Below are 23,013 nucleotides of genomic sequence, written 5' to 3' on the forward strand. Positions count from 1 at the left end.
GTCAGATACTTTTTGCGGCTGGAATTGTCGAATCTAGATGTTCCAAACCTTAATTTGAACCTTTTATAACAATCTAAAAAGGACCTATTTCACTTAACTTTCCCCTGATATCAGAAAACATAGCAGGTCTTGCCCAGCAAGCCCGTCCATCAAAATGTTTTACTCGGATGTCCACGCATTGATCGATCAAATATGTACATTGAGGAAAGAGACTGGGCAAGAGTGAATTGCGAAGGGAGAACTCGCTATCATCCATGAATTTTGTAAACAGCCTTGGAGGGTATATATTGCCTCCTTTTTTACCGTCAACGCAGGATTATCAGGCAATTCTTATTCCACAGAGTAAACATCAATTGTGACATGGTTTGGTCGGGTCAAGGGCTGAAGGTCTCCGACGAACAATGTACGATTCAACCAGCCATGAGGGCCCTCTGCGACCTCAAATCTTGGATTGGCCCCAGCATACCATTTCGACTCTTGCTTGGCTTCGTTAGGATTATCACCCTCTATCTTCGGCTCATAGTCGAAATTCCTAATCGTCCCCTCATTGGTGACGCTGATCAAAATCCCATCTTCGGCCAGAAGGGTGTATTTGGCGAATAAATGACCAATCCCATAGTCTCGGGTAGCGTTTCAGTCACCACCACCTGAAAGGATAGTCGCTTCGAGCTCTGGGCCTTCGGCAGTCCCACCGGTAATTGGAATGAATTGTCGGCGGCCACAGTGGGTGTTGCCGAAGTCTTGTGCGGGAGAGAGTTCGATCTCAAGAGTGAATGCGAATTCAAGTGTGGGAGCCTGGTTTTGTTTTTCAAATAGAACCTGATCACAATTCAAAGCGGGTTATCTAACATAACTGATCTCTAGCCCATGCAACCCTCTGACGGTGTTATATTCGTCCCTTTCCTTCCATTGAAGCGGATTACAACACTAACCTGGATTTGCAGCCTCCTGAAGCACTGCGCGAGTCCGCCTCTTTCTGTGGTAGGAACAATCTACATTTTATCTCTGACGAGATCTATGCATTTTCCATTTTCCTGAACCCCGCAATTCCAAAGCCGACTCCGTTCACCTCTATCCTCACCCTGGATCTCGTTGATGTTATTGATTCACTCCGCATGCATTGCTCTATGGCGCAAGAAAAGACTTTTGTGCCAATGGACTACGCATGTGATTCGTCTACACGAAAAATGAAGGCATATTGGGTGCTATGTCCAGCATTAGGTAACTTGCAACAATGGTACCTTCTCACTGCACTTCGCTAACGTTCTTTGCTACTAGTGTATTCTCGTGGTCACCCCGTCTTCTGCAAGATGCCTGGGCTACTATGATGGAGGACAAGCAGTGGATGGGACAATTTACGAGCCAGAAGAGGGAGCTCATGGTAAACCGGTACAAGACGGCAACGTCGTTCTTTCCCAAGCATGGCATTCCCTACTACGAGATGTAAGTGCGATAATTCCATCGTGGATTGTGGCATAAACTGACCCGCGCCAAGAAATGCTGGCCTATTAATCTGGGTCGACCTACGCTACCTACTGGTCTCCAAATCATCTATACAACAGTCAGACTATAGCGGCTTGAAGGTGGCCTCACCCGAAGCTCCAGGCTACCTACAGCGTGAGCTGAGAATTGCAGATATCTGCATGACAAATGGTGTTATGATTGCCCCTGGTCATGTCTATGTACCGGAGCAGTATGGCTGGTTCCGTATCACATTCACCGTTGGCAAAGAGGCATTGGAGGAAGGATTGAATAGATTCTTAGCATCTATGAAGGAGGAGAGGTCGAAAGTCAAGGTTGGAAATAAAGCTGATGCCCATAGAGTTTAGCTAAAATAAATAACACAACTTCCTATGTCCCCAAATAGGTTTTCTTGCTTTCATGGAAGTTTCCAGCGGCGGTCATTCTCAAGCATAGGGGATTGAAATTACAATCAAATCTAGCAATCGATGATCTTTAGGGACCAACCTATGGTGGGGATAGATATAGCGTGTGGATAGGAAGCGTGTGAGTAGACACCCGAAGCAAACAAATTGCGAGAAACTCACGCAGACTGGAGCAAATATCCCAAAGAGGCAAACCTCCAGTCCCAAGTGAGAGATGCTTCAACATCTGCGCATTTCTCTCAACCAAGCAAACTTCTTCTTTTCTTCCCATCCCTCTCCTCCTCATTCCTCACGACACCCACCGGCTCCATCACCAACCCTCACCCACCTAACAACACACCTCCGACCAGCACAATGAAAATGAAAGTCGCCAGAATCACCAATCGGGGCTCAGCCCCCTCCCTCATGAACGGAGACATCAGAAATCCCACCGACAACAAAATCCAAGTACACGTCCTCGCCGTCGGCATCACACAACAAGTCCGAAACCGCGCCGCCCACGAACACCCCGTCACCAGTTTCGAGAACATCCCTTTCGATCCCAGCACCGAGGGCATCGTTCAGAACAAAACTACCGGTGACATGTACTATGTCCTCCCTCGCGGGCCCCGACTCTTGAGTGAACGCATCAACCTTTCCAAGGAGAACCTCGTTAAGCTTACCCAGAATACCGATCCCATCCGCGCTGCCGGTCTACTGGGTCCTTGGCTCACCAGTTTGTCACTGCTCCACGGCTGCCAACAGCGCAAGGTCCTGATCATCGGTGTCACCACCTGCAACGGCCGAGTCGCGGCGATCATCGCGCGCTGGTTTGGCGCTTCTGCTATCATCGGTATTTCAGATGATAACGATGCTCTCATGACCGTCCCAGGTCTGAATATTCGCGCCCACATCACAAACCCCATTCGCATCCCTAACTTGAAGGGTATCGACATCGTGCTCGATTTCATGGGCGGAGAAACCGGCAATCAAATCCTAACCCAGATTAACAACGCTCCAGGCAATGGCACTCTTTTCAGCCTTCTTCCAGCCAAGGAGATCAAGTACGCGCCTGCCTGGGGACCTCGCGCAGGTGACCCATTTGTTCTGGACGCTGCCATGATCGCTGCGAAGAATATTACAATCATCGACCCGTCTCTGGCGCTCTGGCTTCTGACTACCCCCAATATGAGAGAGCAGCTTCAAACCGGGCTTGTGCTCATGGAGCGCCTACAGCAGGACCCGTACGAGATTGTGGCCAGGCCCATGGCGGATATTGAGAAGGTATGGGATGAGGAGGACTTTAAGAGTTCGAAGAAGATGCTCGTCCTGCTCCCTTCGAAGGTTAAGGAAAAGGTTGAACAGAAGGCCCTTTCTCGGGGCAATTGCATGAAGTCGTGCCCGAACGTGTGATGGTGAAGGGGGAAATGAGCAGTGAGGAGGATAGACTTAGATAATGTACCCTAATAATGAACGCAAACATAATGTGTGTCATGAGTACAGTAAGCTAGAATCTGTTCGTCAGTAATGAGAATGGTAATACAGAGGAAAATGAACGTAATCTGACAGTCAAGGGGGGATGTCAGTACACAGACAATAAGTCATCTTCAAGGGTCTGATAATGTGACGTTGGATCGGATTTGGTCCCCCCTGTGAAGTCAAGTTCAATTCCTCAGGAGATCCCACTGGATTGTGCCCGATTCCCGCTGATATTACTTACGTACTGTATCGAATCCATGAGAAAGGAAACTCCAAGCCCGATTCTCAAAACCCGACAGTGAGGATAAACGCTATCTCCGGCCCGGCACTGGTTATCTCCGCCTGAGGTCTTGGCAGCCCCCATGCCGTATACTACAACGAATCTGACAGCGGAACTATCGGTATTTGGACAATGACACGGTAGAAAGCAATGCAATTCAAGCAGTAGTATAAAAGAGGACAATAAATGCGCTTAACGGTTTCGGTTCGGTCAGCTACAAACTTCATCGCCAAGGCAGACAATCATCATGGCATCTCGCAAGGTCATTTTGATTACTGGTGGAAACGGTGGACTTGGCTACGAAGCCGTCAAGGCCTTCTTTGAATCTGACAAAGCCTACCATGTTTTCATGGGTAGTCGGTCGGTTGAAAAGGGCAAGGAAGCGATTGATAAGCTTCGACAAGAATCTCCAAACGCAACCAACACGCTCGACCTAGTCCAGCTCGACCTCGCAAGTGATGAATCGATCAATCAGGCCTTTGCTCAGGTCCAATCTGAGGTTGGACACATCGATGCGCTGCTAAATAATGCCGGTAAGTATGCCTGACGCCGATAGAAACCGACCTACTCATAACCATTGTAGGGGCCACATTCGACATCGACTACATTCGTGGAAAAACATCGCTCCGTGAATGCTTCACGAACGCTTATAATATCAACGTGGCTGGCACGCACGTCATGACCGCAACCTTCATGCCGCTCCTACTCAAATCCGCGGACCCGCGATTGATTTTTGTCACTGGCTTATCGGCGATCAATCAAGCTGGGGAGAAGTACTTCCCAACTCCGCCATTGCCAGCTGGGTGGCCGAAGAAACTTGACTTTGAAACCATCGGATATCGCTGCAGCAAGACGGCACTGAATATGTTGATGCTGGACTGGAATCACAAATTGATGGCGGATGGGGTGAAGGTCTGGTGTGTGGGACCGGGTATCTTGGCGACGAATCTTGGAGGTGTCCCAGAATTGGCGATCCAGATGGGTGCTAAACATCCGAGTGTTGGCGGTCGACTGTTGAAGCAGGTTGTGGAGGGGGAGCGGGACGACTCGGTTGGCAAGATTGTGACTGCCGCGGGGGTGAAGCCATGGTGATTAGTTTCGGGGGGCCTGAATTAAGCCGACAATGGTATTTATTCGTCAGTCAAGCTTGGAAGATAAAACCGGAATTGACGTGATCTTCGGTATAATTTCTCCCCGGCCATCCTGTGCAAGGGTAAATGCTGCATAACTGCATTAGTAATTGTCCGACCCACGAACGCTTAAAGACTGCAATTTGTTTGAAGCAATGTTCAATAGTCTTGTCAAGCAAGCAGAGGAGGATAGCAAGAGTGACAAGCAGGGGCGGAACCGAACATCCAGGTAGTGTCATTGTGCTGTGCTAGGAGAGTCCAATGGGAAGGCGAAGATGTCTTGATGAGAAAGCAGCTCTATCAATTAGGATTTCTATTTTCCGCCTTGAGAGTTTAGTACAAGAAATCTCAGTTCCTTTGCCTTTATTCCACTCTCTTCTTTCCCCCCATCCACATCATATAACAACTCCACTTTCATTCAGCTTGCCTCGCTAAGGTTCTCAGAGTGAAGAAAACGGACAAAACAACAGAGGAACGCCGTCGAGTCCCCATCATGCCGCGGGATGCGCCGAGGGAACTTGTCAAGCCTCCTTGACACCATGACTGGCATCACGCCCTTTCGGGCGGACCAATTCGATCCAATAAGATTCAGTCATATCCTACTATAGCTAAGACGGTTGGTTTTTAGGTAGGGATGGGGCGGAGGCTGGGCCCCGTCAGAAATAATTGAGTGCTACCGTGCTAAACCCAACTTAGGAAGGCCGACGGGACAAGCAATTAGTATTATTATTATTCTCCCACATTTCATTCTCGAGCCCAGAATCATGTGACATGTCCTGATTTCGTTCCAGGAAGGTTTCAACGTCCAACTTCCGAGGGAGGTCCCTAAGGACGTACTTGAAACTTGCTGATTAACCAAGCTAAGCCGGCTGGACGCCCCTCGCTTCGGCGCGCATGTACCTGAATCTGGAAAGGTAAATGTCACCCACAAGACGGTGGCACTCCCTCACTGTGTATCGAATCTAAATCTTCAGCAATCTGCCTCCTGGAATCTGAATCTGCCATGATGTCTGACTCGTTGATGAAACGAGTACTCGAATTCCAGAGGGAGATAGAAGCTGAGAAAGCCAAGCCCTCGATCGAATGCTTTTGCTACATCTGTGGCGGCGCTGCGACGTGGCAAAGAATTGTGAAAGCATCGACCTTTCATTCAGAAGGCGATCAGTTGGAAAATGTAGTCGATTCACTTTTTGAGGATCGTTGTGATTGCCCTCGTGGAAGATTCCGGGTCTCGGTATGTCCTGAGTCGAATAGGGAATTCTGCCCAAACAGTAGGTATTTCAAGGACATTTCTCAGAATGACATGTGTCACTATGCTACATGTGAATCGCGAAAAGGGTACGATCAAAAATTGATCCTCCTCCAGGACACCAAGGTGAGTCTATCATTGCGGGTCCCGGTGTTCCTGTTGACCCGAAGGTCTAACACATACATGGTCGCTGCTGAAAGTGGCTTCAAAATGTTCGAATGCTCTCCCATTATGGGGAGAGTACCCCTGATGCGAACGCCGAAGACTTGCAGAGCGACACACTGCTCACTCCGATTGTGAGTCTGTCTATTCTAGCCATAGCTCGCGAGCCCGAAATGTCGCATCAAGCTGACTTCTTGTGCTAATCATAGGGACGGGTTCACTATGATAGGGAAGATGGACCCTGGAAGTTCTGTCCCTCTATCGGTTGCGACTTCATAAGATCACAAGGTTACTTAGTTCACGATGCCTGCTTGCAAGTTCTGAGCAGAGTTCATGAGGCAGTGGTAGGGGCAGCCAGGCCGTTGGATTTGAGCGAAGTCTTGCTTGTCTTCGAAGTCACTGGTAAAGAACGAGACTCGAAAGACTACAATTGGGGATTCGGTAATGCATTCGACGGTCCATCTTGCCAACATCACCGATTAGACGAACAATACTGGAATCCCGTGGAGAATACAGAGGTATGTTGCAACAGACTTGTATTCTAGTGTTGAAGATCCTCAATTCGGTTATAGTGGACAGTACTGAATCCTCAACGAAAAGTTGATTTACGGCCATTGGTTAACGCCGCATTGGAGACCTCCCAAAAAGGCCTGTCATTCAACATCAAGTGCGACAAGCAAGTTGGTTCAGGTCTCGACGCAAAAGTCCACTCCGATGCCCTTTCGGCCATCCCGACCGAAGTACGCTTACTTATCTTGGAGATGCTTCCCACTCAATCAGTGCTCAACGTCTTCCTGGCAAGTTCGGCTTTTAGAGAGCTCTCGATGAACTTGCCTCAAACTTTTTGGAGATCCCGCATGCTTATTGATGCCCCTTGGTGTGGAGGTGAAGCCTTAGCAGAAGTCTTGCGACAAGAAACCTCTGCCTATCCCTTCCATGAACTTGTCCGTCTAATCCGAGAGACCTCGGCGCCGGGCGGTGGGAAGCTCGATGATAGTGACTGCCTCGTCGATTTTGCGAAAGACTCGATGACACTCAGCAACAGACGTCGAATATGGATCAACAGTGAAAAAATCATTCGTGAAATTGAGACCCGACATGCGGCAGTTCGCCCAGTAACCGGCATCGTCTCTACTCAAATGCGCAAGCTAGCTTCTCGCTGCACAATCTTCATTTCGAGGGACTTAGGCGACATGCCCCAAGCAGCGTCAACCGTCTACTTCGTTCCAGATATTGTCAAAAAGAGCCACCTGAACAAGATCACCGCCTACTTCGGAGCTGATAGTCAGATCGTCGGCGTCGAATTCCTGCTTCTGGACGAACTTTCCGCACGATTGTTTGGAAATCGAAGTGAATTGACTAGCCAGATCACTTTAGACTCGCCAAAGGTGATCCTTGGTCTGTGCCTATCTTTTGGTAGCCCAGCACTTAACAAGAAGGAGCGTAGGATTCGTGGTATTGGGTTTATTACTCATGATAGCTTATGAAAGCCCGCCTATGTTCTCGGAAACCTCGACGACGGTGATATAGTGCAGGTTTTGCGAGTCCGTTCTGGACAAGAGGTCGTTGGTATTGCAGGGGAATTTAGCGTGAGTAACTTCTTTGAAACGAGATTCTCGCGTGACAAAGCTCTTATTTCTATTTTCAAGGATCAAACCATCACCACATTTTCTATGATCATAGCAGATCAATACCTTCGCCCTATTCATGCTCATGGGCCTCCAGGTATTGACTTTACGCAACACACCCAGTGGATTGGTCGCCATCCACCGCTCGACTGGCCACGGGAAAAGTACTATCTTGAGAACCGCCGGAACGGCGCTCACAATCGTTTCCCCCTTCTTGATAACCCTTTTCCTCGTGTTCTAGAGCCTCCGGCGTATTTTGTGAACCTCTCCGGTCGGCAGCTCTCCCAAATCCAGGCCTATGGCGATTCCGCGAATATCGAAGCATACAAGCGAACTATGAAGGGCCTTGTCTTCAATTTCGCAGATGACTCAACAGAACGCGTCTGTGAAAATTCTAATTTTCAGGAGATCGCGATGGCCTCAACTCATACTATTCAGTTTGAAGTCCGCCAGCACGAGGAGATCGTTGATATGGTCCTGTTTGCTGCCTATAAGGCGCCTCTTGATGGTTATCAAACCAAGTTGTGTGGAATTGAAGTAAGGCGCTTGCAGGGTGTTGCTAAACATGCCTCAATACTAACATTTTCCTCCATTAGTTCATAACAAGCTTGGGCCGGGTCCTGCCACTAGGCTGCGTGGAGACCAGTGAGCATGTGCGTCGAGAAATGTTGCCACCGACCTACAGCGACTTTCCCGAATTTGGAGGTGTCTGTGGTATCCAGATAGCTTTGGGATCTGGAGCCGTTGAGACCGTTGCATTAGCGCTTTTCTATGCCTGAAAATTGTTTCTCGCATACACGCTGGATAATACTTTGGGAAGTTCGGACAACCTTATAGCATTCATGTTGCAGCTCGGGAAGTCACATTCCATATAGACTCTCACTACTCACTAGCTCACAAAATCTACTTAATTGGCGTACACCTCTTTGGATTAGAACCAGGTAAATTAGACTATAGTATCGAGCTGGGAGGTGGTATCTTACCACTAAGACCTGGCTTATTCAGCGACTATCCACTCCCGTCCTTCGTATGTTATAGTACGATAAATCGGGTCACCCCGGAATACCCGTGTCGTAACAAGCCATACTAGCCCCTGAGGAAGGCAAGCGCACGAGGCTGTCAGATCGGCCGGTAGTAAGATAGGGTTGTGCGGCTCGTGTCCGTCGACGAGGAAGCTGGAATTGAGGCACACACGAAGGGACGGAGGAGACGTGACTTGGGCGTAATAGCCCTATCACCTAGTGACCTCCAGCTAGATTCATAGTTATTACATCCCACTGTAAAAGGACAGAGGCAAGCTGACAGGACAAGGTCGAGGTCAGCCCACAACAGGCTGTCGCCAGTGACACGCGCACGTTGGGCCGTGAGCTGTCGGCGCTTGCATGCAGAACCCTACTTTAGCCTCACGCCGACAGTTGACGCAAGCGTGGGAAGCTCCACGACATATATCCAGCCGAACAATAAGCCCTCATGCATCTGCAGTTACTACTATGACTTCAACCACCACTGCAGCAACTCCCACAAGCGCTATTTCGGAGAATTGTCTTTGTGGCGCGTCTAATGCCTACGGTTATTGTGGGAGCTCGTCGGATTAATGTGCTAGCGCGAACTGTAATGCTCAGTATGACTCGTGTTCGTAACTACGGCTTTAGACACGCGCTGCATACGCGCATAAAACCATTAGCGAGCGATAGGATATGTAGGTTTTTGTATCCTCGCCAGTCTTCATCAAAATTACTTGGAGTCAACTTAGTCAAAACTCGGAATTGGGGAAAATATGGCAGAGGTTTGTTTCCTCTGAGTTATTTAAAGCCTTGTATGATAGTTGATCTTTCCATTCCCGTGGCTGACTACTATTAGTGTGTTTGGAATAATTGCATAACAGGATACAGATAGACGCCCATTAATCTGACTGTGATGTGTGCCCCCCGCTCAATCTTATTTCACATCAGACAGTCCACAATTTTTTTCAATATGAAGCAAGTAGGCAGGAAATCTGGATGTATTAAAGCTATGAAGAATCTAAGTGGGATGAGAGCCGGGGGTTCCTAAGTAATTGTGGGGTGGCCAGGGTTACGTGACCCCACACTATCTACGAACAATTTTGAACTCTTAGGACGACGACTTCACAACCGGAGTCTTATATCCAGACGGATACAGGTTCGAGAAATCATAGTAGAGCTCATAGACACCGGTCACGTTGGTCTCCTTAGCCCGGAACGAATCCGACAACGAGCCGTCATCATACTCCCACATCAAGTATGTGCCATAGAAGATGAAGTTGGTGGTGACAGCATCATCAGGCGCAGTGACGCCATTTCCAGTGAAGCCGACAGGCAGGACCTCATCGGCTGTGGGACGAATGTAGAAAATGTAGAACATGGTGTCGGAGTCGAGAGTCACACCAGAAGTAGTGGCAGTCGTAATCACTTCCGTGTTCTTGATGACGACTTAAAACCGAATGAGGTCAGTGATCAACGTGAATACGTGAATATTTATATCAAATGCAACTTAAGAGAAGTCTTGGAATGACTCACATGTGCCATCGGTGGTGACAGATCCGTAGGTCTACTTCGATGAATCGCCAGCATAAGCGATGCCTAGAAACTTGTGCTTAGAAGAATGAATTTGCATTCGACACAGCCTTTATATACTATCCGAGTAGAAGATGTCAACAACTGTTGATTCAAGGCTGTATGCGACGAGGCTGAAGGAACCAGTTGGGTTACGCTTCAAAAACGGCTTTAGCGTGCCCGGGGCAGCGAGCGCACAGAAGGCCAAAGCCAAAACGCACGGGATAACGCTGAACTTTATGATGATGAATGAAATAGTTTTTTTTGAATTTTGGAAAGGTTGTATCTAGCTTAGTACACCCCTTTGTTGATTTGATATCTTATATACCCTTTCTTCAGCCTGACAACCTTACTTGTTCATCAATAAACTAGTTTGCGGACCCACCGGGGGATGACGCGGCGCAGGATTGTAAGACTGCTAGGAAGCTGACATGGATGCCGCTTAATGCAGTGGGCACCCTGAAAATAGCGCTCATTATTTCATGAAAGAAAACAAGCTCTCTCCTCGAGTAGTCTAGTCTTGTTAATTTCTGAACTCTTGGCTTTAGCTAGAGTTGCTATGTTGCTGTGTGGTGATTATCTATCGTGTCTCATGAAACCTCGCAACTTTTAGATACATAAGTAAAAGCCTAGATAAGATTAAAGTAGATAACTCGAGTTAGATTAAGCTACGTACAAAGCAATGGGCGAAAGGGTTTGCGGATTATCCCGACACGGAATTGGACCCGGGCACAGAGGACGGGGAGTTTCGCCCCGATGAATAATACATTCAAGGACACATTCAAGGACGAGTATCTCGAAGGGATAGGCCATGGACAAATATTGGTGGGCTTGTTGCTCAAAATGAGCTGGTTTGTAATGCTAAAACACTTGGCAAGCGGCTAGAAGCCGAACTGTGGATGGACCGCATCGGAAGGGCCGGCATTTGAGGATGGCAGGGGGTGTTCAACAGCATTTATCAATGGACAAACTTATTCTCCCACTTGCTCGACCCGGACGAGCTAGCTGTATGAAGTCAAAGGGGGAATTAGTCAATGATTACTGAGCTTCATAGCATCTGGTCATTGACAGACTTGGTCTAGCAGGTGTAGAGCACTTGAAAGTCAGCCAGTAGCAGGGAAGTCCTGTGTCGGTTCGCACGGGTAGCCACGAGGTAACAACACCTCTATGCAGGTATGTTCGCCCGATCTGGGTAATATTATATACATATACATATATATAATAATCAGCTCCCTCTAGACCCATGCTAATGCATACAATATTGGTGGCAGAATAAAAATCGTCTTCGAGTTGTTGGAGGAGTAGTGAGTGGCACAGCGATGCAATCCTTGGGTACTTGGAACAAGGATTGTTACGTATCAGCATCAGATGAGTGACACTTTTGGAAAGGAAAACGCTGATCTCAAAACGCTGATTCAGCTGGGTAATTGACCGGGAAGAAGGGTGTTACAAATCAAGCATTCGTGCCCCGCCGACCGAGTCGAATGTGGAATATAAAGAGGGCGGCGGGTAATCAGGCTTCGACCACACATCAAACACAGAAGTTCACAGTGTCAATATGAAAGAAGCCTTTGTTGACAAAACCGTCACGGTGGCGGTGCGGGATACCGAGGTTCCCGTTCCAAAGCCAAACCAAGTGCTTATCCGTGTGGTGGTTTCTGGCACCAATCCAAAGGACTGGAAAGTTCCGCGCTGGATTCCCGATGCCCCTCCTAGCAACCAAGGTGATGATATTGCTGGCTTTGTGGAGGCCGTGGGCGAAGGGGTAGTTGGGTTCAAGAAGGGGGACAAGGTGGCGGCGTTCCACGAAATGATGAAGCCACATGGGAGTTATGGAGAGTATGCGATCGCGTGGGAGCACACAACTTTCCATTTGACATCAAAGACAAGCTTCGAAGGTGAGAAGAAATATTCGACTTCCACTGGGTGTAGCCCACTAACAAGCGAGTAGAGGCTGCCACCATCCCGCTTGCTGCGATGACCGCGGCGCTGGGTCTCTACCAACGATTGAGTCTTCCGCTGCCGTGGAATCCGACCAGCGAGCCATTGCCCTTGGTGATATACGGCGGTGCCACCGCAGTGGGAGCTTTCGGTATCAAGTTCGCAACGCTATCCAACATTCACCCATTGATCGTCGTTGCTGGCAGGGGCGCGTCTTTCGTCGAGGGCCTCATTGACCGATCCAAGGGTGACACCATCATCGACTACCGCGAAGGAGACGAGGCAGTGCAGTCGAAGATCAAGGCCGCAGCTGGTAACAAACCAATTCACCATGCACTTGACGCAGTCTCCGAGCATGGCAGCTATTTGAATCTTAGCGCCGCTCTCACCGCACCAGCCACCATCAGCACCGTACTTCCGACGAAGGAGGGCGACGTGATTCCTGAAGGTATCAAGATTGACAAGACCATGGTTGGCACGGTACACATGGATCCGACAGTGGGCAAGACGATCGAAGACCGCGAATTCGGAGCCGCGTTTTTCCAATTCATCGGGCGCGGATTGGCTCAGGGATGGTTCTCAGGACATCCCTATGAAGTGCGCCCGGGTGGATTGAACGGACTCGAGGGCGCATTGCGAGACCTGGAGGCGGGCAAGGCGTCGGCTGTGAAATATGTGGTGCGTATCGCGGAGACCGACGGGGTACAACAGTAGACCCCGAGGGTCGGTAGCTAGTTTCTAATGTCAATCATGCCTTGTGCTCCATATACTTTTTGACAGTGGACTCCGAAGACTCGCCTGCGGAGATCCGTAGAGCAACAGTGGATAGCCGCTGACACCCGGACACTAGTTTGGTCACGCTAAGACGGGATGCACCGAGGCCGACGGGCTTGGAGAGAAGTTCCAAATTGCTTCTGCAGGAGTGGAATATTCCGAACCACGGAAAGATCCAGACATTCACTGGGGTCAATCAACGTCGTCGTCAACAGTCTCGGTGGTTTGACCAAGTTGGACTGACAATGCAGCCCCAGGTGATGAAGATAAGTCAAGACTAACGCGATGGCCAAGCAACCACAATCGCGACTCCGCCCACGTGCCAGGAACGGGACAGGCACCGCCGGGCACCACGAAACCTCCGACGCCCGGAAGCTTATCACGAATCAAGTTTAGCCAGCCCTCGTTTGGCTTTGCTTGACGGATGTGGAGGCGTTTTCGGAGAAAGACTGGGTCTGATGGCCTACGTGCCTGATGGTCCTTTCCTCTTCGGGTGTCCTCCTCCTCCTCGATCTAGTCTTGCAGTATGCACGCCACATTGTCGATCAGCATGAAGACGGCAGTCCTTGCGAACGGCGTGGGTTTCCTATTCAGAATGATTGGCTTGGGATGATCTGCACTTGCACGGGTCTGAATGACCAAAGCAGTCACGATGGTCTGTCAAGGCACTGGGAATGTTCGTTGTCCAAGTATATAACCCGCCTGATCGGCATTCTCGGTTATGATGGGGTCTCTGCATGACAGACATACATTCGACAATCTTTCGACTGTTGAGAACTGTCCATCATGGTCGGCTCGGTATCTTTCGTCAAGGCTCTGCCCTTTCTGGCAGCCTCTGCTGTGGCTAGTGTGAACTATCCCACTATTCCCAGCGACTTGACCACCCCCTTCCAGCAGCGTCTCGCTGTCTACGGGCCCAATTGTGAGATGAACACTGTCCAATCAATGCATAACTAGGATCATCATTCTAACACTTCTATGGCAGCCGTCTCCGTGGGATGGAACACTTATGAAAAGCTCAACCAGAGCTGTGTGGTCTACGGTACCTCTGCCACTAGCCTGACCTCGCGCTCCTGCTCGACGACTTCCAGCACCTATGCCACCTCGCGGACATGGTCCAACTATGCTGTGTTGACCGGTCTGACCCCAGCCACTACCTATTACTACAAGATCGTGTCTGGCAACTCCAGCGTGGAGCAATTCCTGAGTCCCCGTACTCCCGGTGACAAGACCGCCTTCAGCATGGACGTGGTTATCGATCTGGGCGTCTACGGCAAGGATGGCTATACCACATCTAAGAGAGACACTGCTCCCGTGGTTGAGCCCGAGCTGAACCACACCACTATCGGCGCTCTTGCACGGACCGTCGATGACTACGAGATTGTCATTCACCCTGGTGACTTTGCCTACGCCGATGACTGGTACCTCAAGTTCGCCAATATCTTCGACGGCAAGGAGGCATACCAGGCCATCCTCGAGCAATTCTATGACCAGCTCGCCCCCGTTGCAGGGCGCAAGTTGTACATGGCCAGCCCCGGAAACCACGAGGCCGACTGCTCGGAAATCCCTTACCTGCTTGACCTTTGCCCTGAGGGTCAGAAGAACTTTACTGACTTCATGCACCGATTCGAGAACACCATGCCCAAGCCGTTCTCCTCATCTTCGAAAAACACCACGGCACAGTCACTCGCTGCCCAGGCCCGCAGCCTCGCCAACCCACCCTTTTGGTACTCCTTCGAGTACGGCATGGCCCACATCGTCATGATCAACACCGAGACCGACTTCCCCAACGCGCCCGATGGAACCAGCGGCTCTGCCAAGTTGAACAGCGGACCCTTCGGCAAGGCTAACCAGCAGACCGATTTCCTGAAGGCGGATCTTGCCAGCGTTGACCGCACCGTTACTCCCTGGGTGATTGTCGCCGGCCACCGACCCTGGTATAGCACCGGCACCAGCAACGGCTGCTCCTCCTGCCAGACCGCATTCGAACAAATCTTCTACCAGTACGGTGTTGATCTGGGCGTGTTCGGACACGTGCACAACTCCCAGCGATTCGCCCCTGTCTACAACGGTACCGCCGACGCCAACGGAATGAAGGATCCCAAGGCCCCGATGTACATTGTTGCCGGTGGTGCTGGCAACATTGAGGGTGTCGACGCTCCCGGTACCGAGCCGTCTTATACCGAGTTTGCCTACGGAGCCGACTACAGCTATGCCACTATTCGCTTCGTCGACGAGCACAACCTGCAGGTTGATTTCTATCAGTCCTCTACTGGTACCCTTTTGGACTCGAGCACTCTTTACAAGAGCCACGCCAGCCAATTTGTGAAGCAGTAGATTCCGTGTTGTGGGTGGAGGAGAGGATGACGATCATTTACATTTGATGTGATATATAATTTTGCTTGACCATGTTTGGTAATGTATATACTGGTGTCCTTCGTGATAACCACCCTATTAAAATAGGTCAATGAAGACTTGTCCACGTTATCCTTACCACACTTGGCAAACAGCCTGCCGGAACGACAGTGCTTATGATCGCTGTCAGATCGGGATCGCGAAATGATACAACCCGATCTGGAAATAGCCTCTTTCTGAATGGATCCGATCGACGATCGATAGCCGATCATCGTGGCGCTGTCCATTTAATAATCCCTAACAAATGAAGTTTCACAGAAGCGAAGCGCCCAGCGATATCCAAGCGAGCCCGACGCCTGTGTTCCCGATCTACAAGGTCGATGTGTTCTCCTCATCGGCAAAAGCTCGGCAATCGGTTTTCACCTTCTTACTACCATTCACTCAACCACAACTGTATTGCAAACAAACACCATCGATCAACCAACTCAAAAAATCGTACGATTTAAATTTTTAATAATGGGACCACTCGAGGGCCCGACAATGCACCCATCGATCGCGGGTCCCGGGCCTCCGGTACGTGGGAGTACCTTATGCTTCCTCCGCGGCCCGCCATCAACCATCAAAACCGGCCAACCATTCAGCGTTACGATAGGCATTCCGGCACCTCAACAACCAAATCCGTCATCACTATCCGAGAGCTCAAGCTCATCCGAAGCTATCCACCTCTCCCTGAGACTCGCCGCGAATAACGCCGCTGCGAACCTGCTTAGCGGTAACTTGACGTCGACCATCGCCCGTGTCATCGGCCACTCGCCCCCCTCGGTTTCATTTAGTGGGATCTATATCACCAAAGCTGGCCGGTTTCGATTGAGGGTTTTACTTGGGATCGACTCGGGTGTTGGCGTTAGGATTGCGTCTACGGTGGACTCGGATATATTTGAGGTCTTGGCGTGAGATCAAGATTTCATGTGCTATTTCATTGTGTTGCATTTCTCTCGTGTGATGGTCGACATGTAGCTTGGGAACTGGAACAACGTGGTATTCAATTGCCTAGCCTTTCGTGTTGGTCGTGTTGATAGAGTAAGAATAGTCATTCTAATTCAAGAAAGCAAGCAGACATAAATCAGCTTTCTTGGCATCTAAAAATGTCAAACCAAATGAGCCTCAGCTGTGATCTCGGCAATTGTCTACCCCATTTACCACGATGCTCCTTGCCTCTGCGGTTCGATCCCTTTGCTGATTTGCCGGAGGCAATCCACTGCCACCAGGCTGTCAACGCTGTCCAGGCCCTTTCAACTCATCAGCTACCGCCTGAATGAAAAGTGTCCCCAAGTCCGGTAGTGAAGTGCCACGGAGAATCTCTCGACTTGTAAAAATATATCGCCGAGAGAAAATCTTCCACAGATTCTGCGCATAAGAATCTGGAAGGACTGGCCTGGGACAGTAATGATTAGTCTCAATGAAGGTTTTCACAGCTTGTCGAACGCCGGACTTGTCCATGGTGATGGGACTACAGGCATCAAAGTCAATGGTGAAGAGAGGAGACGGCAGAAAAAGAAGTAGGTAGCATAATAATTTGATGAATGGCGGGTTGCTGCCCGTGTGATAAACGGTTCTAGTATTATTTGATCAGGCATCGTTACTTAATACTAAGCAAACTTCAAACCCGCAATCAAGTCGATCCAATAATAGTCCTCAGCTGAATGAGACCTCTTAATGAAGGGACTACTATGTTGCGATACGATTATGCCCTATTGATCAGCAAATAGATCTTATCACGTTTACCGGTAGCAAGATTGTCCAGGTAGGGCGCCGGAGATGGATCTATATTGGAGCCTAGGAGATTATATAATCTAATCACCACAAGTGGAAAGCATCAATGTAAAGTGAATAGTGTCAAGCGCTGACCAGGGTGAGAGAGAACCCGGCCAGAAATCGCACCAGTAAAGTTTTAGCGTACCGTCTACGGGTTCATGTTTACACACTGAGGAAAGAGCAAAGAACTCCAGCAAGCTTTCGTAACATTGCTCATGAAATCCGAATGACCGTCTCGGAGTCGGAGAGCCGAAGAGAGTATCTCCCTGACTAGATAGATCACCAAAAGTCACATGACACGTAATGACACTCCCAGAACGTAAACATTTCCAAAAGAGGCTTGGTACCTGGGGTACCATAACTAAACTCAGTAGTGGCGGATCCCCTTTAGGCCAACGGCAAGGGCTCTTTTCAGCTTAGTTCATTATAAGATACTACTTCCCCTTGATAAGTCTCACCCCTTCAACAAATATCGAGAACTACATCACAAAGACATGGACGAGAATCATAACACAATTTTCAGTGCAATGCCAGAGCCTACCCTTCACATGATTGGTGCTGGCTTCTGTGGGACTGTATGGGCAGCATCGACGAGTGGTTCTGCATACAAGCGAGAAGACGGCGGTCCCTTCAGGTCCCTTGAAAATGACTTTAATATGCATCGACGAGTCATCCAGAGTATCCAGGAGTTTAGCAGGTTCCATCAAGCCCGCTATGCGATAACTCCCCAAGTTCAGGTCCCCGACTGTGATCGCTTTATTCCTGCTACCGATCGCGCTTGGTGGGAGTCAAATCTACGATCATTTCCACAAGGGTACACTGCATGCAATATTCTCCAGTCACAGAGAATTCCACACTTCCACGAGGTGACTAGGAGGCTCCTTACCGAAAGGTACTGTCCCCCTCAGAGGGTTGACGACATCATGAGGAGTGAACCAAATAAAGATTGCCTCATTAGGCCCTATCTGGGCCGACGGCGGGTTCGCAGACAGTCTCAAACCTCCTCACAATTTCGGGGGTTTTCATTACGGAACTTTCCACTCCATGCCGACCAGATGGAGGACTTAAATATTCCGCCTGAATACAGAGAACATTACGCACGGATAATGGCTAGGACCCTAGCGGTCATGCACTGGATTGGTCACATCGACGGAAGTGATATCGAGTTTGTCCTTGCTCTACCCAATAGCGGCAAGAAACGAGACATTGATGTCTTTTCAAATGTGCTAGGTGAACATAGCGTGTGGGTGTTGGACTTCAACTGTTGCAGAGACATGTCTATCGATGAAGAGGGTGTCAGACGGGCCGTCACAGCGTTCTGGTGTAACGACCCGTTCTACCCTAGGCCTGTTATGGATCCGACGCTATGGGATGCTTTCAGATCGGAATATCTCCAATCGAGTGAAGCAGCTTTAGGGCTTTTCAACCACGCCGAGGCTGAGCAGAAACGACCCTTGCTACAGCTTTTCGTTGATCTGATTGAACATGAAGCCTATCAAAAATATGGTCCTCAACAAAACCACGCTAAGGAAGACTAGTCATGGATGTTAGCAGTTGAATGCACTTACAAATGAGAGATATCGCACGGACTTGCGTCCTTTCTTTATTTCTCCGGCATCTGATCCGCACCAGGGTCAAATAACTGATGATAGGCCGTAGTTGTAGTCATCATGTGCACACTCAATCAAGCGAGTGCATACCTAATTCACACCACCTAATTCACATCACTGGTCGCACGATCTATAATGGCAACTTTACGGGGAATATCATGATCTCAGGGCAGCCAATCAAGGCTGACCAACCGGATTCGAACCGCGCGGACTATGCGGGGCCACCGAGCAATTGGAGCTCGTAAGATTCGCTGCATGATGAGCGACAGATGAATTGTCTTTGTGCTGAGGAGGATTCAAACTAGACTCATATATTCTTCTCTCGCTCATGAATGAGTTAACCAACTTCCATTGACCAGACCGGAAAGATCAAAAGTGCATACATAGATCCGATCGGATCGGCCGTAGGTCCACTCGGCATGACATCACCCGACAAGCTTAATTATCGCGCGTCAAAACCAGAGTTCCGACTTCGACACATCCACGCGTCTCTTCGACGGAATACCCTCCTTCAGTCAACTTCTCTACTATCAATACAATGTCAAAACGCACAATTGACGCATTCTTCAAACCAACCACAACCAACTCCGCAAAACGAGCCAAACCAAACAACGATGATACACCACCACCACCCGACGAAAACGAGGACATCGGTCCCCCAGACACTCATCCCAGCTACCCAATTCCAATCCCACAACTGCCCGCATACATCTCAATCAGTCTCACCCACGGTACACCCGCGAAAGAAGGCCACGCTATAAGCAACCAACCAGATCTGGACCTCCTCTATTTCCGACCGTACATTACTCGACCCACAGCTAACGAGCTATTCAAGTTTCTCCGCCGCGAATTACCATTTTACCGCGTGCAATACACGATTAAGCGTGGGGGTGTCGACACGGATATCAATACTCCGAGATATACGACTGTTTTTGGGGTGGATGATACAGCGCAATGGACGTCAAGGCCAACCACCGAACAATCAGAATCAGACGAAGAAACATCTCCGCCCGACAACACCACCACCGCCAATCCTCCAAACAATCACCAACCTTTCTCGAACCTCACTCTCATCGAAACAACATCCAAAACCTCCATCCGCCCAACAAAATACCAATACACCCCCCGCCCCATCCCAACATGCCTCCTCCACCTAAAAAACCTCATCGAAATCACAACAGGATCCCGCTACAACTTCTGCCTCGTAAACTACTATTCCTCGGGTAACGACAGTATATCCTTCCACTCAGACGACGAGCGCTTCCTCGGCTCGAACCCGGACATCGCATCGCTGAGTTTAGGCGGGGAGCGTGAGTTTCTTATGAAACATAGAGGGGCTGGAACACTTGCAACCCGGCCTATCATACCGGTGAAAGTTCCTAAAGCTAGTCCGCTGAAATTTGCCCTGTCCTCTGGCGATATGGTCATCATGCGTGGGCCTACGCAAACACACTGGCTGCATAGTATTCCGAAACGCAAGGGGGATGCGGTGCGGGGACGGATTAATATTACGTTTCGGAGGGCGATGGTGCCGGCGGGCACGAATAATTATTATCGGTATAATGTTGGGTGTGGTCCGGTTTGGAGGTGGGATGAGAGCAGGCAGGAGATGGTTTGTACCGGAGATGGAGGAGATGGAGATGGAGGAGCAGGAGGAGATGGGGGGTTGAAGGAGGGTGTTGATGAGTAGACTGAGGACATTTGTAATTGTATAGAGATTGAATTTGTGGATAGATTGTCTGGTAGGGGCTTTGACCGCGGTGGTTAGAAACCTGTTCTCGAAGGTTGTATATGCATGTCAAGGGCCATGTCGACTCTATGTAGAAAGACACTAGAAGACATCTAGAAAACAAGGCCGATTAATAATGCTTTGTTCCTTTATACTCCTAGCTGAAGCCTCTGTGTTACTCTAATATCCACCGTCCTACAATCATCCCCAACCCTCAACGAGTAAACACCATTCAAAAAAGTATTTTATTTCTATTCATGTACAAAGCTAATCCAAGCACCTCATCACAAGTAGACGATCATCACCAAACCACCAAGCAAAACCCAACACACATCCCCACGAAAGCCTAAATAAACAAATGTACGTCCTGCAACCTGCAATCGCAGAAGCAATGCATCCAGGCAGGCTCCAGCGCCAACAGACACAAGCTCAAGCCAGCGGCAAAAGTAAAGATAAGAATAAAAGGTGAATGTCAAAGTCAAGTTCAAGGTTCAAGGTTCATCACGAAACTCCATGTACATTGCTCCCAAATGAAATAAACAGCGAAGCTGGAAGTCGTCATGTGCACTGATAATCCAGTCTGGTCTGTTCACCCGTTCCCCATTCCCAAGACCATACTATCCAAGACGGATAAGCTGGTGTGGAAGGTAGGACAAGGACGAGAAGGACCAGATGGTAAGGGTGGGATAAAAAAGGTGGAGAAAAAAGGGGTCCCTCCCATCAAGAAAAAAATACAGGTCAAGGGGGGGCATGATTTTATGGAATACAAACATGGATGTTGAAAGAAGACGACGGGAGGGAGAAATTGAAGGGTCCGTAAGTAGGGTTTGCAGTTCGCGGCTTTTGAGAGCAGCCGATTAGATGACGACCTCCTCGCCGTAGACGTCGGCGTAGCACTGGAAAGTATCCGGGCAGCTGTGTCACAATCAGTAAATGAGATCCAACCAGCGAAGCGTTTGTCAGGTCTTACAAAATAGGATCCTTGCCGAAGATAATGTGCCATGAATACTCCATAATATTGGAGGTCACCTCATCGGGAAGATCATTATTCAACACCCAATCATACATGCGCTTATAATCGCTGAGCGGGCGTTGAAGCACTTGCTCGCGCGACACGGCAAATTGAGAGCAACACGGCGCACCAATTTCCTTGGGCACGTCGTTATTGCCAAACAGCACTTTCCAAGCCTCGGCGTAATGCTTCTCACCCGTGTTACCTGGCTTTGGAGGCTGGCGGAAAGGCTGCATCTCCGCGGGGCAGCCCGGCGACAATTGACAGCGCAGACTGACGAAACCCTCGGCCAGAACGAATTCGCGCTGCAGCGCGCGCACGGAATCTACATTGCTGTAGTCCATGGTATCGGTGTGCCAGCCGGCGGGCCAGCCGTCGCGGTGGGAGTGAAGGAAAATGATAATCGCGGGGAGATCATTATAATGGTCGACGATGTATTGGAGGTAGGGTAGGGCCTCGCGACCCTTATTCTTGGGGGTGTGTGCGGGCGCGTTGGTGTCGTCAACGGTGTAGACGAAATTGCGCCATCTGGAGAAGTGGGTTCGGTGTCAGCCTGGTCTTGAGAATTATTGGGGAGGGTCTAGCCAAGACAAGAGTCCACCCGAACGGGCGAGTCTGGCGTCTGCAAGTCCACGAGGTCGCCCCTGACAAGAAAGAAAACGGCGTGTGCAGTGGCTGAGACAGTAATAAGACATTTCCCCCCAAGTTGGATGACACTTACTCAGCCAATTCTGCGGATACCCATGCAGTGTCCTCCTCGCGAAGTTTGCCCATGACAATGATACCCTCATTGGGGATTTCAATGGCGGAAGTTTGATAAGTTAAGACGGCCGAGTGGCCTGTTCCAATGCCCCATTTCCGGCGTCCAACATCTTGCGCGGGTTTTGGTCGTAGAGCGGCGCGGAAGGATGAAGTATCGAAGCGCCAGAAGTCCTTGGGTGATTCGGGAGCGCCTAGACGACGGCTGAGGAGGATGAGGGCGACAATAATGAGCGCGGCGGCCGAACCGACTCGAAGTGATAGTCTCATGGCATTCCGTGGTGACTGTGTATGTCGGGGGAAAAAGAGGTAAACGAGTGACGAGAGTTGGGGGGAAGGAGAGAGAAAGGAGGCCGAGGAGAGAAAATGGACGCGAGTTGTCAGGAACGGAGGCGGAACCACTTGCGGCGGAGAGGAGGAGGAGGAGGAGAACGGGGGGTGTAAGCAATTGATGGGATTCGAGAAATTCCCCGTCAACAGTAGTAGTAATCACCCTGATGAAAAGCGAAAAACAGTCACGGAGAATAACTTCGAGAAGACTGAAAATGCAAAAAAGGGAAAATACGAGACCATCAGCCCCAGCACCCGACCACTTTCCACGGTGCACCAGTGCACAAGTGCACACTAACTGCGTTAACTGTGTTTCTATCGG

General features: G+C 49.6%; 12 protein-coding genes across 12 annotated transcripts; 8 read left to right on the forward strand and 4 right to left on the reverse strand.

Annotated features, from left to right (window-relative positions):
- Positions 1–360: 360 nt before the first annotated feature.
- N7473_008715 (uncharacterized protein) lies at positions 361–1,829 on the forward strand (the record flags this gene model as incomplete). Its single annotated transcript, XM_057154655.1, has 4 exons — positions 361–588; positions 945–1,237; positions 1,279–1,443; positions 1,496–1,829. 4 exons carry the CDS (start codon positions 361–363, stop codon positions 1,827–1,829), a joined length of 1,020 nt encoding a protein of 339 aa, XP_057005785.1.
- A 447-nt stretch (positions 1,830–2,276) lies between these two features.
- Positions 2,277–2,716, reverse strand: N7473_008716 (uncharacterized protein; the record flags this gene model as incomplete). The annotated part of the gene is made up of 2 exons (XM_057154656.1): positions 2,277–2,579; positions 2,657–2,716. The coding sequence occupies 2 exons, from the start codon at positions 2,714–2,716 to the stop codon at positions 2,277–2,279; spliced, it is 363 nt and encodes a 120-aa protein (XP_057005786.1).
- A 1,155-nt stretch (positions 2,717–3,871) lies between these two features.
- N7473_008717 (putative short chain dehydrogenase) lies at positions 3,872–4,716 on the forward strand (the record flags this gene model as incomplete). The annotated part of the gene is made up of 2 exons (XM_057154657.1): positions 3,872–4,157; positions 4,208–4,716. 2 exons carry the CDS (start codon positions 3,872–3,874, stop codon positions 4,714–4,716), a joined length of 795 nt encoding a protein of 264 aa, XP_057005787.1.
- A 1,505-nt stretch (positions 4,717–6,221) lies between these two features.
- On the forward strand, positions 6,222–8,572 carry N7473_008718 (uncharacterized protein; the record flags this gene model as incomplete). Its single annotated transcript, XM_057154658.1, has 5 exons — positions 6,222–6,299; positions 6,375–6,683; positions 6,738–7,563; positions 7,849–8,330; positions 8,390–8,572. The coding sequence occupies 5 exons, from the start codon at positions 6,222–6,224 to the stop codon at positions 8,570–8,572; spliced, it is 1,878 nt and encodes a 625-aa protein (XP_057005788.1).
- A 1,333-nt stretch (positions 8,573–9,905) lies between these two features.
- On the reverse strand, positions 9,906–10,339 carry N7473_008719 (uncharacterized protein; the record flags this gene model as incomplete). The annotated part of the gene is made up of 2 exons (XM_057154659.1): positions 9,906–10,232; positions 10,331–10,339. The coding sequence occupies 2 exons, from the start codon at positions 10,337–10,339 to the stop codon at positions 9,906–9,908; spliced, it is 336 nt and encodes a 111-aa protein (XP_057005789.1).
- A 1,585-nt stretch (positions 10,340–11,924) lies between these two features.
- Positions 11,925–13,021, forward strand: N7473_008720 (zinc-binding alcohol dehydrogenase family protein; the record flags this gene model as incomplete). The annotated part of the gene is made up of 2 exons (XM_057154660.1): positions 11,925–12,264; positions 12,318–13,021. The coding sequence occupies 2 exons, from the start codon at positions 11,925–11,927 to the stop codon at positions 13,019–13,021; spliced, it is 1,044 nt and encodes a 347-aa protein (XP_057005790.1).
- Positions 13,022–13,867: 846 nt separating this feature from the next.
- On the forward strand, positions 13,868–15,418 carry N7473_008721 (purple acid phosphatase family protein; the record flags this gene model as incomplete). The annotated part of the gene is made up of 2 exons (XM_057154661.1): positions 13,868–14,003; positions 14,067–15,418. The coding sequence occupies 2 exons, from the start codon at positions 13,868–13,870 to the stop codon at positions 15,416–15,418; spliced, it is 1,488 nt and encodes a 495-aa protein (XP_057005791.1).
- A 558-nt stretch (positions 15,419–15,976) lies between these two features.
- On the forward strand, positions 15,977–16,390 carry N7473_008722 (uncharacterized protein; the record flags this gene model as incomplete). Its single annotated transcript, XM_057154662.1, has 1 exon — positions 15,977–16,390. One exon carries the CDS (start codon positions 15,977–15,979, stop codon positions 16,388–16,390), a length of 414 nt encoding a protein of 137 aa, XP_057005792.1.
- A 318-nt stretch (positions 16,391–16,708) lies between these two features.
- Positions 16,709–16,936, reverse strand: N7473_008723 (uncharacterized protein; the record flags this gene model as incomplete). The annotated part of the gene is made up of 1 exon (XM_057154663.1): positions 16,709–16,936. The coding sequence occupies one exon, from the start codon at positions 16,934–16,936 to the stop codon at positions 16,709–16,711; it is 228 nt and encodes a 75-aa protein (XP_057005793.1).
- Positions 16,937–17,745: 809 nt separating this feature from the next.
- N7473_008724 (zinc finger protein) lies at positions 17,746–18,789 on the forward strand (the record flags this gene model as incomplete). The annotated part of the gene is made up of 1 exon (XM_057154664.1): positions 17,746–18,789. One exon carries the CDS (start codon positions 17,746–17,748, stop codon positions 18,787–18,789), a length of 1,044 nt encoding a protein of 347 aa, XP_057005794.1.
- A 610-nt stretch (positions 18,790–19,399) lies between these two features.
- Positions 19,400–20,551, forward strand: N7473_008725 (alpha-ketoglutarate-dependent dioxygenase AlkB family protein; the record flags this gene model as incomplete). Its single annotated transcript, XM_057154665.1, has 1 exon — positions 19,400–20,551. The coding sequence occupies one exon, from the start codon at positions 19,400–19,402 to the stop codon at positions 20,549–20,551; it is 1,152 nt and encodes a 383-aa protein (XP_057005795.1).
- An 896-nt stretch (positions 20,552–21,447) lies between these two features.
- On the reverse strand, positions 21,448–22,631 carry N7473_008726 (DUF3431 domain-containing protein; the record flags this gene model as incomplete). The annotated part of the gene is made up of 3 exons (XM_057154666.1): positions 21,448–21,505; positions 21,561–22,130; positions 22,324–22,631. The coding sequence occupies 3 exons, from the start codon at positions 22,629–22,631 to the stop codon at positions 21,448–21,450; spliced, it is 936 nt and encodes a 311-aa protein (XP_057005796.1).
- Between the last annotated feature and the right edge of the window lie 382 nt (positions 22,632–23,013).

The sequence above is a fragment of the Penicillium subrubescens genome (genome assembly GCF_028828155.1).
Source record: "Penicillium subrubescens strain IBT 31985 chromosome Unknown utg000006l_segment0_segment0, whole genome shotgun sequence".
In the NCBI taxonomy this organism is placed as follows: domain Eukaryota; kingdom Fungi; phylum Ascomycota; class Eurotiomycetes; order Eurotiales; family Aspergillaceae; genus Penicillium; species Penicillium subrubescens.